Source organism: Lagenorhynchus albirostris, chromosome 5 (genome assembly GCF_949774975.1).
Source record: "Lagenorhynchus albirostris chromosome 5, mLagAlb1.1, whole genome shotgun sequence".
Taxonomy (NCBI): Eukaryota; Metazoa; Chordata; class Mammalia; order Artiodactyla; family Delphinidae; genus Lagenorhynchus; species Lagenorhynchus albirostris.
This window is the reverse complement of record NC_083099.1, coordinates 50,362,752-50,380,557: the sequence shown is the minus strand read 5'-3', so window position 1 is coordinate 50,380,557 and position 17,806 is coordinate 50,362,752. Positions and strand designations below refer to the sequence as shown.

At 38.5% G+C, this 17,806-nt stretch overlaps 1 protein-coding gene across 2 annotated transcripts in view; it reads left to right on the top strand.

The window, feature by feature from the left end:
- Window positions 1–16,789, top strand: part of SLC2A2 (solute carrier family 2 member 2) — a 29,713-nt gene extending 12,924 nt beyond the window's left edge. For both annotated transcript variants that reach the window (XM_060149227.1, XM_060149228.1), the window contains 8 exons: window positions 4,091–4,215; window positions 6,866–6,981; window positions 8,105–8,267; window positions 8,756–8,943; window positions 11,389–11,493; window positions 15,528–15,629; window positions 16,298–16,501; window positions 16,589–16,789. In XM_060149227.1, the coding sequence (XP_060005210.1) occupies window positions 4,091–4,215; window positions 6,866–6,981; window positions 8,105–8,267; window positions 8,756–8,943; window positions 11,389–11,493; window positions 15,528–15,629; window positions 16,298–16,501; window positions 16,589–16,789 (1,204 nt within the window). The remainder of the gene's footprint in view (window positions 1–4,090; window positions 4,216–6,865; window positions 6,982–8,104; window positions 8,268–8,755; window positions 8,944–11,388; window positions 11,494–15,527; window positions 15,630–16,297; window positions 16,502–16,588) is intronic.
- Window positions 16,790–17,806: the final 1,017 nt, after the last annotated feature.

The following is a 17,806-nucleotide window of genomic DNA, read 5'->3' as shown; positions in this document are numbered from 1 at the left end:
CTCTTTGCCTCCATCTTTTATCACTTTTTATCTCATGATAAAAACATGCAAATATGGAAAATTTAGAAAATGCAAAACCTTTAAAGTTCTAAATGATATAGGCAACTATCTTAGTAATACTGGATTACAATTCGTTTAACTATTTTTAAAAATATTTATTTATTGTATTTATTTATTTTCCTTCTTTTTGGCTGCGTTGGGTCTTAGTTGCGGCACACAGGATCTTTGCTGAGGCATGTAGGATCTTTTTTGTTACGGCACGCAATCTGCTTAGGTTTCTCTCTAGTTGTGGCGTGCGGCTTTTCTCTCTCTCATTGAGGTGCGCGAGCTCAGTAGTTGTGGCGTGTGGGCTTAGTTGCCCTGCAGCACGTGGGATCTTAGTTTCCCGACCAGGGATCTAACCCACGTCCCCTATATTGGAAGGCGGATTCTTTACCACTGGACCACCAGGGAAGTCCCTCATTTAATTAGTAAAATCCCTACTTTTTGTTTTCTTGGCCACGCCACATGGCATGCAGGAATCTTAATTCCCTGACCGGGGGTCGAACCCGCACCCCCTGCAGTGGAAGTGCAGAGTCTTAACCACTGGACCACCAGGGAAGTCCTAAACTTCCTACTTTAAATTATAGTTTTCACTCTTTGGTTATTAAATTCTGATAAGTTCTTCCTCTTGTACTGGTGCTTTTATATAGTAAGACTGTAAGAATTTCTCTTAAGTAATGGGTAGCACGGTAATGCAAGTTTTATTCTTACTCTTATTTGAGAGGGACTTCCTCTACCATAAAAGAAAATGGTCAGTTCTTCAAATTTTTATCAACTTACTGGTGTTTAGCTGATCTTTAAATCAGTATCCATAAATTATGCAGGTCATTAACTGGCTTTAATTATTTAAAAAATTTAAAAATCATTTCAATTTGCACCAAGTTGGTTTAAGCAATAGTTGGAAATTTTTCTAGATTAATTATGTCTAAAATAAATAAAATTAAGCAAAGCTAAGTTAAATTTTTAAATATGGATAGACCAACTCTTTTAGCAGCTGTTGACGTTTTATACTTCTTCTCATCACTGAGGAAAAAATTTAAGCCCTTGTCCCTCATTTAGAGAAGAGATTCTAACAATCCAGTGACTTACTCTAAAACATTTAATTAGTGTCCTGGTGATGGAATCAGGATACTTGTCTTCTCAAGTCTTAGGATTTAGGGGCGTCCCTGGTGGTCCAGTGGGTAAGACTCTGTGCTGCCAAAGCAGAGGGTCCAGGTTCAATCCCTGGTCGAGGAACTAGATCCCACATGCATGCCACAACTAAGAGCCCGAATGCCTCAACTACAGATCCCGCATGCCGCAACTAAAACATGCCACAACGAAGATCCTGCATGCTGCAACTAAGATGAGGCGTAGCCAAAAACAAAAACAAAGGTCTTAGGATTTAGCATCAACAATGTCAAACGACCAAAACAATGTCAAATGACCATTTATCAAATTATTTATTGTGAACTAAAAGTGAGGCTTCCTCCAACTCTCAGTAGAAAAATGATCCTCCTTGAAAATAGCCCTAAAACTAATCATTTTAACTTCAAAATTAAGACAAAATAGTTCAGTCTCTCTCACAAAACTATTTTTCTAGGGAGATTCACTGAGAACTAACATGATGGTCCTTATTGCCAGGGTCATTGCTTTACTAGTTAAAAGGAAATAAAAGTGTACTTTTCCGTTACTGCTTTAAAAAACATCTTTCCTTGTAATTGTGTTAATAGTCAATAGATGTCTACAGCCACTATTTTATAGATTTGGGTTCTCAAAGTGAAATTTTACTTAAAATTTAAGTACCAGGGTAAGGTAGGGGAGACCATGATCTGGGCAATCCACACTACCACGAGTGAAGGAAGGTATACACAGCTTGCCTTTGAATATGTTCTTTCTTTTGTATCAAAAATGGAACTCACCAAAATAAAGCATTAACCTTTGGTTTCACACAGATCAAATCCCAGCTCTGTCACTTAATAGCTATGTGAAAATGAGCAAGTTACCTCAGTTCTCTAAGATGTTTCCCTCCATCTGCAATGTGGGGGAAAAAATACCTCCCTCGTGGCATTATTGTAAGGATTAAATTAAAATGAATATAAAAGGTTTAGTACACTGCTTGGCACAAAGTGAGCAGGCAGCAAGTGTAGATGATGATGGTGATGAAGAAGCCTATGCCTACAGAAGTATTTAGAGCAAGATTTAAAGAAATATACTTAGACATATATTTCTTTCTCCCTGATTCAACCATTTCGTGTATTTTTAGATTATTTATTCTTGGCCATTTCTCACATCTGAGCAGAAGTTAAAATCCTTTAAGGTGTATAGAGTGCTCCAGCATCCACTGGTGGTAAGGAAGAGGGACTTTAGAGCAATCCAGCATCAAAAATACTTTCAGGCTATCTATCTCTTTTACGACTTTTTATCTTTTCCCTGCCTAATGGAATATGCTATTAGCTAGCTAGTAACAGTTTCCTAGGGTAAATTATTGAATTTGCCCCCCCTCTGTCCTTGTGTAGAGAAAAAGCACTTCACAGAAGAACACCCCTGTCTTTTTCTACTATGCAGTTCTGAAGCTGGTCAGCTCTAAAGCACTCTATTTACCTGTCTTTGGGTAGTTGATAACTTGCATATACTAGCTTGCCGTTACTGCTCTAATGAATTACTACAAACTTCATGGCTTAAAACAACATAAATTTGTTTTCTTACCGTTTTGGAGACCCAAATTCAGTTTCAGTTGGCTGAAGTCACAGTGTCAGCGGGGCTCATTCTTTCTGGAGGCTCTGAGGAAGAGTCCATTTCCTTTCCCTTTCCCAGCTTCTGGTGGCCACTTCTGTTCCTTGGCTTGTGGCCCCTTCCTCCATCTTCAGAGCACATCACTACAAGCTTTATTTCTTTCATCACATCACCTTCTCTTCTGCCTTCCTAGTATAAGGATAGTCGTGATTACATCATTGGGCCCGACTGGATAATCTCTTCAATTCAAAATCCTTAATTTAATCAATCTGCAAAATCCCTTTGCCATATAAAGTAACATATTCCCAGGGTCTGAAGATTAGGGTGTGGACCTTTGTGGGGTATTATCCAGCCCATCACATGGTTTTTTGGGCAATCATTGCAGTATGAGATGATATAGTTTTATTTTCCAGAAAAAAAAAATCTGTTTGGTGTTTAAGATACTTGCTTAGAAAAAGCTCACCTATTAAAGTTTGAAACACTGACATAGAGCATAACAAGATACTTACATTTCTTTGTGGGACAAAAATTTTCACACCTGTTCACTCAAATTCTTTTATTGGCCTTAGCATCGACTGAACTTTGAAGAAGGTTTTTGTGTACCTCACTTTCCCATTTAACAGGAGGAAGAGTATCAGATACCTGCAAATGTCAATTTTCATATGATTAATTTTGAAAATGATGTTTTTGTTGCTATTGTCAGCTTTATTACATATTTTACATTGGTTGACATTAACTCATAGATTCTGGAAATATGCTGGCATACAATGACAAAATACAGATAACTATAGTTCTCTATGATAAGGCTTAAAGTAAAAGCGTGTTTTAATTTACTTCCAAATAATTCATACTAGAGAAAACTTAACTTTGAAAGTTCCTTTCATGATCTATATCAACTAAAAACTTGTACCATTAAAAGAAAAGAAAAGGGGTGTTATAAGTTACAACTCCAGAATTAAATTTAGCTATCACCAGGCAATTATTCTTTAAAACAATCAACTTCTAGAAAACTTAATTGTTAACTATTTGAAAAGGTGTCAGAAGTGTTATCTTAAAGCAAACCAGTCATCATCACAATTGAATCATCTCTATCAAAATGTGGAGATCAGGTACCTGCAACCCCAATTCTCCCATTATATATATATTACGTATTGTTAATGCTTTAACCCACAGACAGATCAAAGTAGCAATCATGGTTTAAGATTCCCCAACTAGCTCCATCAGCAAAATTAAAATATTCAGTCTTAGGTAAAAATCTCAGCATGCTCTGAAAGCAAATAATTGTATCAAGTTTTGATGCTAAATTTATAATCCTTGCTTTTCAAATTTTCAGAATCAAAGCCATGTTGGTAGCAAACATTCTCTCAATAGCTGGAGCTCTCTTGATGGGGTTTTCGAAATTGGGACCATCTCACATTCTTATAATTTCAGGAAGAGGCATATCAGGACTCTACTGTGGTAAGTCATGCACACTCACACGCACACACACGCACACGCACACACACGCACACGCACACTCCCACACAAACACATACACACATCTGAAAATTATTCTGAAGGCAGATGTGGTTACATGTAGAGAATTTTTTTGAGCCTCGAGTGACATCATGAAAGGGAAAGGCAGTAGCATAAAGTTGCAGTCCTGAGTCAGGGAGGTTTGGGACCAGCAAGTGGAGTTGTAAGGGTATGTTCTTATCCACAGCGATGACAACATTTCTAGTCGTACGATCTAAGACAAATTATTTAACTTTGTTTCCTTATCCAGTAAGTGAGAAGGATAACAGTATCTACCTCCTGGAGATGCTTGTGAGAATAAGTGCTCAGCATAGAATGTGACTACAGCAAGCTGCCAAATGTGCTAGCTGTTATCATTACTCCCGTTGTTCAGTAGACAGCGGAAGACTGCTATGCCCAGACCCCTAACTCTACCCTTAGGGCCTACCTGGCCACTGGTGTCTCTGTCTCTCCTATCTGGAAAGACCCTGACATCCTGGCCCATCTCTCAGACCACATTCCCTAGCCCTAGATGCTTCCACATGTAGCTGGTTGAAGGGTTAAAGTGGTGCTGACCATATAGGGAGAGGGAATCAGGCAGAATCAGTTGGTAGAGGAGTTCAGAATGGAGGAAGGGTGCTCCTCCTAAGAACTTCACATCTAAACAGCTGAATCCCTATTTCTTGGAGACAGCTTTTCAAACTACCTGAAGCGACTTATCAGCAGAAAGGGAGGGAGGATCGTGCATTCTCTAAAATAGTCAAATCTTTTGCTTCTCAATCCCAGTGACACCCATTGTCCCAAATCATAGCCACTAATAATATCCACTGGGGGTGGGAGAGGAAAGGTGAGGGCACAAAACGGTATATAAAATATTTTTAACACTTTTACCTGCAAAGAGGAAAAGACTATAATTCCATGAGTCTTCAATGATCAGCTGAAACAAAAGTCTAAGATTACTTGTCTCTTTTTGTTATTTTCAATGCTAATAAAAATAACTGAAAGGGTAGCTTGATCAAGGTCAAGAGTCACCCCACTTGCGGAAAAAGCTTTGGATTCAGAGTGAATCGATTCTGGCACTGTCTTTGTCTGGCCTTAGTAACTGAATGTGAGACTCAGTTTCCTCTTCTGTAAAATGCAAATAATAACACAATCAAAGAAGTCCAAATCATGATTCTTCTATCTTTTCTCTCTATTTTTTAAAATATAGCAAGAAAAGAATTACAAAGTATTTTTGGTAAAGTTGAAGATAAATGCTGTAAACATAACATGGAACAACCTATCACTAGCATAGCCAAGTAACTTGTACTCTCCAACCACCTTTTAAAATTATGTCGGATCCTATTATGAGCATTAAAATTGCTAAAAATTATAGGAAATACAATTTGACTTCAGGTTCATGTGACTTCAGACCTGTGAGCTTATCTGCATTTTCTGTTCTTGGGGTATAATGTTAGGCATTACACAAAAATAGTACAGCCTAGAATAGGACCAAACAAATGGGTTTTTTTCCCCTTCTTCTTTAAGATCAACAGACCACTCATTAGAGTTACATGTAAAAGCAGAAATTCAGATGCTGTATCAATCATGCAAATGTTCATGTGATATTAAGAACAATTTGAAGCATTAAAAAATATTGAAAAAAAATATTGAAACAATTCCTCAAAGCATCTTTCATACATTTGATAGGCAGGCCGTCTCTCTAAGAGGAAGCCTCTGACAAATCTTACTTTTAAATTCTTAAGAAAATGCCAAACATCGCATTCAGCCTTGCTCATTGATAGTCTCTGACCGTTTTATGCACTCAGCAAATGGCTAGATACTCGGCCATTTCCAACATGACTGATTGCATCTGCATCTAGGAAAACTACAGAAGGCAGAATGGCCTAGAGCTTTTCAAATTTCTGTATTCCTTTAAGCACCAGAAGTCTTTATGCAAATAAAATCTTTTCTGAAGCCTATTATTTGGAGAGAATAAAGAAGCTAGGTTTGCTCTGGTTGGAGTGATTGGGGGAAGAGCCTCTGAGTTCCTCAACCCCTTCCACCTTCCCCCTTGGCCTGGCCAACTCAACTGTGACCTTGAGGCACCTCCACAGTGTGGAAACTCAGACAGGGCTTGTAGTTCTCCACTAACACTCTATTGCACTGTGATCTTGGCTAAGTCGTTTCTCACCTTTATCAAGTAAAGAAGTTGGCCTAGATAAGTTCTAATTTCCTTTAATCCCACAAATCTAGAGTGAGAATATTATTGTGTTTTTAAGAATATTGTTAAAGCATTCTTCAGTCTCTTTTCTGAAGATAACCTAAGGCATTGTGATACAAACTCAATATTAACATGGATTTTTTTAACTAAATAAGACAATGCTATGAATAATTGCCAAATGCATGACTAACCATTCCTTTCTATTTGTATATCCAACTACAACTTCATTTGGAGTCTCATCAACAAACATTCTTTGCGTAAACTGTGTGTAATTGTTGGTGACAAGGGCTCTTCCTTCCAATGAACTCAGGAAGGGAGTTTTCAGTAGAATATTGACTGTACTTAAACAGAATTATTGTTATTGCGATAGTCCTGGCTACACTTTAACATTTATGTTCATGTTTCATTCAGGGTTAATTTCAGGCTTGGTTCCAATGTACATTGGTGAAATTGCTCCAACCACGCTCAGGGGCGCTATTGGCGCCCTTCATCAGCTGGCCATTGTCACAGGCATTCTTATTAGTCAGGTAAAAACTCCCATCCCCTACCTCACCCATCCTCTACTTTACCCAACTTCTCCTTCCCTGATTGTCCACTCTCACTGTAGAACGACACAGAGGAAAAAGGCAGTTCCACAGGTGGTAGTGGAGGTGGTATAGAGACATAGGATTTTTAGCTCAAAGCTAAAGTACTACTACTCCACTCTTCACTTTTCCCCTTGGAGCTGTGGTGGGGTTGGCACTGGAGGCGACCTGGTAAGCCAAGTCTTGAACTGCTGGAGCTATTCTAGAATTAAATTACTCCATTTAGATTGCAAGGAATAATAAATTTCAAAATTTTGCCTACCCAGGTTTCCTTTGTTCTGAGCACCTTACCTGCTCAAATTTAATATGCAGATGCTTACAATAGCAGTTCTTGTTCAGCTGGCTCTATTCTTTCCTTCTGTCCTACATTCTCAGAGGGAGTCCTAGAACCTCAAACCTATGGCTATCCAGAGGATAAACTACTTGCAGTCGGGATCACAAAACTAGTTCTCATCAGAGTAATTGTTTTATCTATGTAACCCCATTCTATTTAAGTCCTGGGTAATCTAAAAAGAAATTTTTTTTTTTTTTTTTTTTTTTGCGTTACGCGGGCCTCTCCCTGATGTGGCCTCTCCCGTTGCGGAGCACAGGCTCCGGACACGCAGGCTCGGTGGCCATGGCTCACAGGCCCAGCCGCTCCGCGGCATGTGGGATCCTCCCGGACCGGGGCACGAACCCCTGCATCGGCAGGCGGACTCTCAACCACTGCGCCACCAGGGAAGCCCTAAGAAGAAATTTTTTTAACAAAGGTCCAAAGATGCATGATTTTTGCTGTTGTTTTAGATATCAAATATGTGCTTAAAAGTTTGGTTGATTCGCATCCTAAATGTCCCATAGGAGTTAATGAAAACAAATGTAGGTGAATTCTTTGTAGAACAAAGAGTCCATAATTCAGTTCAGATGAGACACACTAGCAGTAGTTTTCATCTTGTGCATGCTTGTGCATACGTGAGTCACAGCTGTCAGGGATTACTATCAAATAGCCAATGTGCTTTTTCAACAAACTGTTCCAGAAGGCAGATCCAGAGTGATGTGCAGTTGACATGCTTCCTCCCTGACTTTTCAGATCGTTGGCCTCGACTTTATCCTGGGCAGTCATGAGCTGTGGCACATCCTGCTTGGTCTGTCTGCTGTGCCAGCTGTTTTCCAATCTCTGCTGCTCTTCTTCTGTCCAGAAAGCCCCAGATACCTTTACATCAAGTTGGATGAGGAAGCCAAAGCAAAGAAAAGTAAGTCTGTGGGTGGTTTTACTTTCTTCCTATTGTTTTGGAACCGTCAGCTAATGAGAAAGAGTGTGCATGAATGGATACTCATGAAATTGGTACCAGCGCTGTCCAAATGAAGTCAGTGATTATATGTAAGAAGAATATGCAAGATCACGTAATATGACTGGTGTATGCCATTTTGCAACCATAAACATTCACACAAACCCAAACAGAAAATCCACATACAGAGACTTCTAAAAGACCTTTCCTGCATTATCCTTCTATGATAATGAGGATCACAGTTTTGTTTGTCATAAGATGGAGCGAAATGTTCTGCTTTTTTGAGAAATAAAAAAGCAGGATTTAATTTAACAAGGAAGAATTTCCAACACCCATGCTATTAAGTAACAGAAAGGGCTATGCAGAACTGTAGCTCTTTCATTAACATAATACAAATAAATTTATTTTTGTTTTGACCTGAGTTGTGTCAACCTGATCGTTTTGGGGGACAGGCTTGAAAAGACTCAGAGGAAGTGATGATGTCACCAATGACATCACTGAGATGAGAAAAGAAAGGGAAGAAGCAACAAGTGAAAAGAAAGTCTCCATAGTTCAGCTCTTCACCAATTCCAGCTACCGACAGCCTATTCTAGTGGCATTGATGCTGCACATGGCTCAGCAATTTTCTGGAATCAATGGGGTAAGTTTAAGAACGTCCCCTAACTCTTAAGAGCAAAGTGAATTAAGATAGATGAGGAAAGGGGTTTAAGTTTAAATAACTAAAGGATACTTTAAAATGTTGACGTCACATGTCTTACTGCAACAAATATATTGAATGAGCATTAATTTTTTGTCTTGACTCATCTGCCTTCTAAAATCAACTTACAGTTTTTTAAAATGTCAATAATCAATGGTCTGCATGTCTATTAAGATGAAGGTTAAAAGGCAAGTCATAATGGATACAAAAGAGGGAAGAGGAGAATAAATATAACTAGAAGACTAAATTACAAGGGGCTTCCAGAGTTGAGTGTCAAATTTAGGATTTCTGATAGCCTAAGCAAAAGGAGTCCATGATTCCCTCTGTCTATTTAAATGAAGTATACCAGATAGCCTTGTGCAAAGAAGTTTCCTACCATCCAAGAAACTTTCACTCTATTTGGGGAGATAGCACACAAAATAAACAATAGAGTGAACTGACATGATATTGGTGAGTAAGGGTAATAGAAAAGAAATGACTGAAAAACATTCTGAGTACTAAACTAGCTAGCATTTAGGTTTTGAATTGAAATTCTCATATTATGCAGACTAAAATTGTTCTACTGACAATTAGCTACTAGAAGAAAAAAATTAAGCATTTGTTAAGAAACTAGATAAAGAAAATCATTTATCCCCTTTCATTGCTGTTAAAAATGTGGTTTGGGCTTTTATAGTGAGCCAATCCTAGATTCACAAAGACACTTTGGGGGTGACTGATGAATGGGCAGAGACTTGGGGGAAGCAAAGAAAGCAAAAGTTGAAGCATGAGTTGAAGCAAAAGAAGACCTGAGCCTCACTCCACAAAGTGAATGCTGCTCTGCTGTGGTCTCCATCCTCCTTTAACAGGTCCCTGATACTCATTTTTTATCTCTTAACTCTTTATAACTTTGGGGCTCAGAGACCAAATCTGTATCCTCTCTCTCGGCTCTGCTTGTATATCCAAGAGCACAACACTTAATCTCTCTAAACCTCCCTGCTCTAGCTTCCATCCCTGTGCCTGACTTAGAGACACTCAGGAAGTGTCGAACCACGCACTGTCAGGCAGCCTAAAATGGTGGGCTGGTGTGCAGCGAGTAATCCTCTCCTCACTGAACACAGTCTGAACAGTCCTCCTGCGTCAGCCATGTCTGCAGGAAGAGGCACCAGCAGCAGGACATGTTATGTGGGAAAGGAACTGATGGAAGATGATAGAACAAAAAAGATGATGTAAAAGACTATTATAAACATAAGGACATAACCAAATAATAAAGCCTATTAGGGAGGTTGTGAATCAGATTTCTCCATCCACTGAGATTGGTGGAAAATTTTGGGTTACATGCAATGACAACCAGAACTCTATACACACTGGTGAGAGTACAAATCGACACAACTTTTTAAAAAAATTTTTTATTGAGGTATAATTGATTTACAGTGTTGTGTTAGTTTCAGGTATACAGCAATCTGTTATACAAATACATATATCCACTCTTTTTTTAGATTCTTTTCCCATATAGGCCATTACAGAGTACTGAGTAGAGTTCCCTGGGCTATACAGTAGGTCTCCATTAGCTATCTATTTTATATATTGTAGTATGTATGTGACACAACTTCTTTGGAAAACTGTTTGGCAGTATCTATCAAAGCTGAGAACATGCATACACTACAACCCAGCAATTCTATTCCTAGGTGTAAATGTATACATATTTTACCAAAAGGCTTGTACTAGAATGTTCATAGCAGCACTATTCATAACCACTCTAAATGATAACTACCTAAATACTCATCAATAGTAGAATGAGTAACTAAATTGTGGTATATTAATACAATTATACACTAAACAGCAATGATAATGAACAGCCTGAAAATACAACAATATGGATAATTCTCATAAAAGTGATGTTGATGCCAGATACAAAATACACACAAAATATGTGGTCCCATTTATATCACGTACAAGACTAGGCAAAATTTATCTATAAGGATAGAAGTTGAAAGAGTTTCCTTTGAAAAAAGGGTGACATTCAGGGGTCTTCTGGAGGGCAGGAAATGATTTATTTTTGATCTAGACTATACAGGTGTGTTTAGTTTGTGAAAATTAATTGAGCTGTACACTTAAATGATATGTGTACTTTTTTGCATGTATTTTATACTTTAACAAAAAAATAAAGTGCAGATGTACAGTTTCCAGCTAAATATAAGGAGAACTTTTAAGTGACTGGAAGCTTTACACACTGAAGGAAGATTGTGGTTTCTCCTTCCCTGGAGGAAGAGGGTGGATAAAACCTTTTGGGAGTTCTAGGGACCCTGGTTCCATTGAAACACCTAAAAATAAACAAACTAAAATAATTCTTGCTTTAAAGCCATGAGTGCTAGGCTTCTTGATTAAGGCTAAACTATTATTATTTTGCAGATATTTTACTACTCAACCAGCATTTTTCAGACAGCTGGAATCAGCCAACCTGTTTATGCAACCATTGGAGTTGGTGCTGTCAACACAGTTTTCACTGCTCTCTCCGTAAGTAAAATACTCTATATAAATATTCTGCTTGCTCCTCAGTCCAGAAATGGGAGTAAAATAACCTTCTAATATAAAAGTGACCTATGACTTATCGTCCTTGTGTAGTGGGTATGTAGATAGAACCAAGTGGGTCACAGGAAGAGTCCTATATGTGAATAACCAACCACTGTATTGAGATTAGGCATAACTGAACAGGTGGATCACTGGTTCTCCTTATCTGCTGAAGATGTCATTTGTCACTCATTTGTGAATTAGCAACTCACTTGGGGGCACAGACACTTGGTATTTTTGTGTAAATACCTGGGCTCTTTCTCCTTTGCTCTGTACTTAAGCCCCTTGATATTAGCAAACAGCTTGTCATTTCTATCAGCATTGGATCCTAGATCCTCTCCTTCCATGGTTGAAAATTTTTATCCTGATATCTTAGAAAAAACATTTTAAAAATAAACATGGTCCTCTCAATTAGATAGCTAAGCCTCTAGCAAAATTAAACTGATTCAGTAAATTCTTATGATGTTAGGCCATTGGGCAGAACTTCCAGGTAGTTCACAAGGCCCTGGCTTCTGGTGATGTATATGACTGTGATATTATGAGAGGATGGAATAGAAGCGGTTTATAACTTGAAATATTATTGCTATTTTTGAAATGTAACTTTTTCAACTGTCAAATGTTATTATACACTTTTGAAAATTTTTCTCAACAAGGGAAGAGGTCATATACTCTTCTTAAGATCAAATACCTTATCTAAGGAACGATTCAGTATATTGACAGTAATAATATTTAATATAACAATCTAAGAATTAAAGTAATCAAAAAATAACAGCAAAACCCTCCAAACTTCCCAACTAACGTAACTCACTTTAAAATGAGGATAATTGAGTTTATCTTTGAATGCAGATGTTAAAAAAAGCTTGTGCTTTTTAATTTTGGTCACAGTGCTATATACTCAATATACTTTAGTCACTTGTTTTTCATTCTCTGCACATGGACTTTTAACTATTACCTAGAGTAGTCAATAAATTACAGCCTGGCTACCTAGATCAAAAGGCAGGTTTGTCCAGACCACATTAAACAGAACTGGACCTTGGAAAGAGAAGGAAGAACAGATAATAAGGGAACACCAGTGCTTCCGTAGAAATGCCTTTAGAGGCATTTAAAGGCATTCATGGCCTGTTCAATCCAAAAGGCCACTCTAAACCAATAAAGGCCTGGTACTAGGATGGAATCCAAGGGACTATTCCCATTCTTTTGTCTCCTGAGATAATATTTTTGCAAATCCCACTTCAACATATTTTTTTCATATAGAGACTATGATTAAAACATTTTATGTGTAACAGGATTTGCTATGTAAAGCATCATGTTATCAAGATCAGGGTAACCCAAACTCTAAGAATATCTAACGAGAAAACGACTGCAGAATTCCATTTTTGTCCTCCCCCCCACCAGCCAACCCCATGGAGTGGGAAGAGTTGTTCTGAAAATAGAGCCTTGATTATTTTGAATCTACCTTTTTTGAACTCATCCTTTTATTCTGTGAAAGTTTTTGCATGACTGACATAATTTTTTTTTTTTTTTTTTTTTTGCGGTACGCAGGCCTCTCACTGTTGTGGCCTCTCCCGCTGCGGAGCACAGGCTCTGGACGCACAAGCTCAGCAGCCATGGCTCACGGGCCCAGCCACTCTGCGGCATGTGGGATCTTCCCAGACTGGGGCACGAACCCGTGTCCCCTGCATCAGCAGGCGGACTCGCAACCACTGCGCCACCAGGGAAGCCCCCGACATAATTTTAAAAAGTCAATTCTAATCAGCTGTCTAATTAACCCTCCAGGACTACAGATAACAGTTAACATTTTTAATTATATTTATTTTTGAAAAGTTGTTTTAAAGTTCAAAGAAGTACATAAAGGACAGCCTCTCAGTCATCCAGTTTCTCTCGCCAAAATCAACCAAGGTTACCGAATTCTGTGTATCCTTTCAAATAAAGATGTGCAATTAGGAATATGTACTGATAACATATTAATGTTTCAACAGTTTGGAAGGAACATAATCAATCTTTTTTTTCTGGATGAGTACTTAGAGAAAGAGATAGACTTTCCCAACTCGATGCTGAATTATGTTCCACATTTCCAGATTTCTTTTAAACTAATGAGCTGGTAGAAGGGAGCCTGTAATCTTGAGTAAGAAAACAAAACAGGAAGAATATAAAGGGAACTGGAAGGCAGCATAGGTCCAGAGGAGAAAGAGTGGCTCCAAGTAAGCATCCAGGATCTGAGTGATGTACAGTGTCTGCAGCGAAAATGAGAATTAAGATCAGGTAGACATCTCTGGCCCCTGACCAAATCTCACCCTGTATCACACCCTTTCCTGAGTGCTCACCTAGCCCCAAGGAGGGAGTCCAACTCAATTTTCAAGGCATGTAGTTTTAGAGTTTATAATCCTATTAGCAATAATTGTTCAGAAATAGAAGGAACAGACACAGTAAAAGCCCTTATTCCTGAAGAAATCCTCCAGTTTTCTTGGCAGCTTGACATGGTGTCATCAAATCAGATTTAAAAGTCATAATTAAAGAGTCAAAATATATAGAGAAATTTTATGAACTTGAGAAAGGTTTGTTTTTCCCACTTTCTTCTCAACAATTAAACATGGGCTCCTTGCTTCCCTGGTGGCCCAGTGGTAAAGAAGCCGCCTTCCAATGCAGGGGACGCGGGTTTGATCCCTGGTCAGGGAACTAAGATCCCACATGCCACGGGGCAACTAAGCCCATGAGCCACAACTACTGAAGCCCGCACGCCCTAGAGCCCATGCTCCGCGACTACTGAGCTCGAGTGCCTCGACAAGACAGCCCACGTACCACAAACTACAGAGCCCACACGCTCTGGAACCCACACGCCTCAACTAGGGAGAGAAAACCTGCACACCACAACTAAGAGAGAAGCCCACGCACCACAACAAAAGATCCCGCATGCTGCAACTAAGACCCCACAGAGCCAAAAAAATTTAAAAAAAAAAATTTTTTTAATGTGGCTCCTTGCTTACCACCCTGAAGTGATTTGAAACTCTAATACGAAATGTCTCTGAGATGAAAGGGGCTTTCATTGTAGGTGAAAAGAAATGTTTCTCAGATATTTTCAGAGCCAAAGCTCACTATACTAAGGGTATTGGATTGCTGTTGATTTACTGATAGATTTATGAGCCTAACCAATTTACTCACTGAAGTGAGAAATTATGACAGGTAGTTTTTGTGTGTGTGACTCTCCAACCTTGGCAGTATTCCAAGAATCAAGCAAGAGTCTATTCAACAAACTCTGGTCCTGGCTAATTGTAAATCTTAACCATTAGTGCAAAGATCCACAGACCCACAGGAATCGACACCAAACCTCCTGAATTAGGATAAGAAAGCACTTTAACCTTTTGCTTTAAAGTCATACCTTTTCAAGTGGATAGTTCATTACCAGCACCAGGTACATTTAGGCTCACCAGAAAAATGCGGACCTGACTATTTTGGTAAGGCCATCAAACTCTGTATGCTGCCCCGAGTGGACACAGCTTGACTTTATTTGCAATAAGAAAGTTGGATGAGAATAGTTAACACATCAACAGTTGTACTGTTTCAGGGGTCTGCAGTGCTCAAACCCTTGCAATTATAACTTAGGATAATTATCAGAAGGGAAATTAACATCATTTTTATGTAGGACCTTCGTATTTTAAGTCTACAGGAAATATATTGGGAGAGGTCCAGTCCCTAAATATTGCGCCCAAAATGATAAACATCAGGTGGTGGTAATGCTATGGTTCTTTCTCTAGAATGGCCTGTTCAAATCAATGTGACGAAAGGAAGCCAGTAGTTGTAAATCACCTCTGTTCACTGAGAACAGCTTTGCCACCCCAGGCAAGAGTCACCCCCCTCCTGAGTTCCACATCTGTAAAACGGAATAACAGAACGGCCTCTTTCCAGCTGTATAAATTAAAATGATCTCTTTGGCAGTAAAAACGATTTAAGTATAAAGCCAATATGTTTTAAATTTTTCCTAGGTATTCCTTGTGGAGAAGGCAGGGCGACGCTCTCTGTTTTTAATCGGAATGAGTGGGATGTTTGTTTGTGCCATCTTCATGTCGGTGGGACTTGTGCTACTGGTGAGTTTGGTGCCTGCACTGAGATTTTTGGTTACCATATGATAGCACTTCTGAGCTGCAGGTTAAACGTTTGAGATTGACTTACGAAATAAAGCAAGAGGAACAGCATATAATACAAAGGAGAAGTGTAAAGAAAAAGAGAACTAGTTTAGGGGTTTAAATATAGAACATCAGCAGGTAAACTGTGCTTGTTACCCAGAGAGGCAGTGTATATAATAGTAGAGCACAAGCTCTGGGATTAGCCCAACCAGGTTCTAATCCTGGCTCTGCCACTTGGATGCCTGTGTGACCTTGGACAAGTACCTAGACCTTTCCAGCCCAGCACCAGCATCCACTACTTTACAGGAGGTCATGCATCCTGTCTAGCAACGTTGGTATGAGTAGAAGCAAAGGTCACTGGATCCTTGCTTTTCCTCTTTCACAGAAAAAGAGTGACTAAGAGTCATGGAAAATCCTAATCCAGAGGATTTCCTATAGCGCAAAAGATTTAAGGATGACTAAAACTAGAATAAACTTGTCTATGACTAGAATAACTTATACTTAATTGAATATAAACACATCAAGAAGGGAGCTATGTCATCTCTGAACTCAATAAGAATCTACCTAGCTAAAGGAAGAAGCAGTCAATGTCAGTTCCACTTTTGCTTTGTTTTTTGTTTTCTCCTCAGAATAAATTGGCTTGGATGAGTTATGTGAGCATGACAGCCATCTTCCTCTTTGTCAGTTTTTTTGAAATTGGACCAGGCCCCATCCCCTGGTTCATGGTGGCTGAGTTTTTTAGTCAAGGACCACGCCCTGCTGCTTTAGCAATGGCTGCGTTCAGCAACTGGACCTGCAATTTCATTATAGCTCTGTGTTTCCAGTACATTGCGGTAAGCAGCCTAATACTGTACAAATTTACTGAACAGAAGATAAGGTTGAAGAGCTGCTAATTGGAACTCTGTTTATTCTCTGTGCAGGACTTCTGTGGACCTTATGTGTTTTTCCTCTTTGCTGGTGTAGTCCTGGCCTTTACTCTGTTTACATTTTTCAAAGTTCCAGAAACCAAAGGAAAGTCCTTTGAGGAAATCGCAGCAGAGTTCCGAAAGAAGAGTGCTTCAACCAAAGCACCGAAAGCTGCTGTAGAAATGGAATTCCTTGGAGCTACAGAGACTGTGTAAAGATAATCTGCTTTTTGACAGGAACAGAAACAGGAAGGAAGCAGTGTTTTTTAAATGACAAGTTTTTTGAGAATTCTATATCTACATCTTGAAGTACTGTTTTATTTTTTAAAGAGATGTTATAGGCTTTGATCAGAAATGTCATCAAATATTACAAAGAAAGTATTTTTTTAACTTCGAGAATCTATTTTGGGTGGTAAGACTCTATAATTAAGTAAACCAAAAAGTCTAGCTCATTTTGGTACACTAAATGGCAAGTACGTTCTAATGTTCTTAGTGCTGTCCTTTACAACAAGAGTATACTGAAGTTGAAGCAGTTTCAGAGTTATTGCACGTGACTAGAAACCTGAAGACACAACCAATATTAAGCACGTGACTAGAAACCTGAAGACACAACCAATATTTACATATTTAAATATTTACATATTTAAATACAATTAAGTTGGAATTTTCCTACCTGCAGACCTCATATCAATAATAAGGGAGATATGACTAGTGGCAGTAACGTCCATGTTAAAATTGATAACTTTTCCAGTTTTTCCCCTTAGCTTTTTTCTTGTGCCTTAGAATTTGTGTTGTGCTTAAAAACTTTTTTCTGTTATTTTTCATGTGGAATAGTTTATTAAGCACATTAAAATATGGTTATAAAGAAAAACTTTTATTTTGGGTAGGCTTACCAAAATCTTTCAGTATTTGGGGAAAAAAATTTTTTTTTGTTACTTTGATGACCAAATGGTTTTTGTAAGATTAAACACTAAAAGGTTTTACCTGGTCATTTAGCATGGGTTATCAGTTAATATTAACAGCTATTATAAACCCATGTTAATTCCTTGCTGGTTCAATCCTTTGAGCTATAGTTTGTTTTGCGTTTTAACTGAGCACAGCTTGGTTTTCTGAGTTGTGTTATAAAATATACTCAAACAGTGATAAATCAAACACTTTGTATATCTCCTCAAACCCCAAATAAGATACAACAGTCTAACCTAGGAAATTGTAAGTAAAAGATTGCTCTGTTTG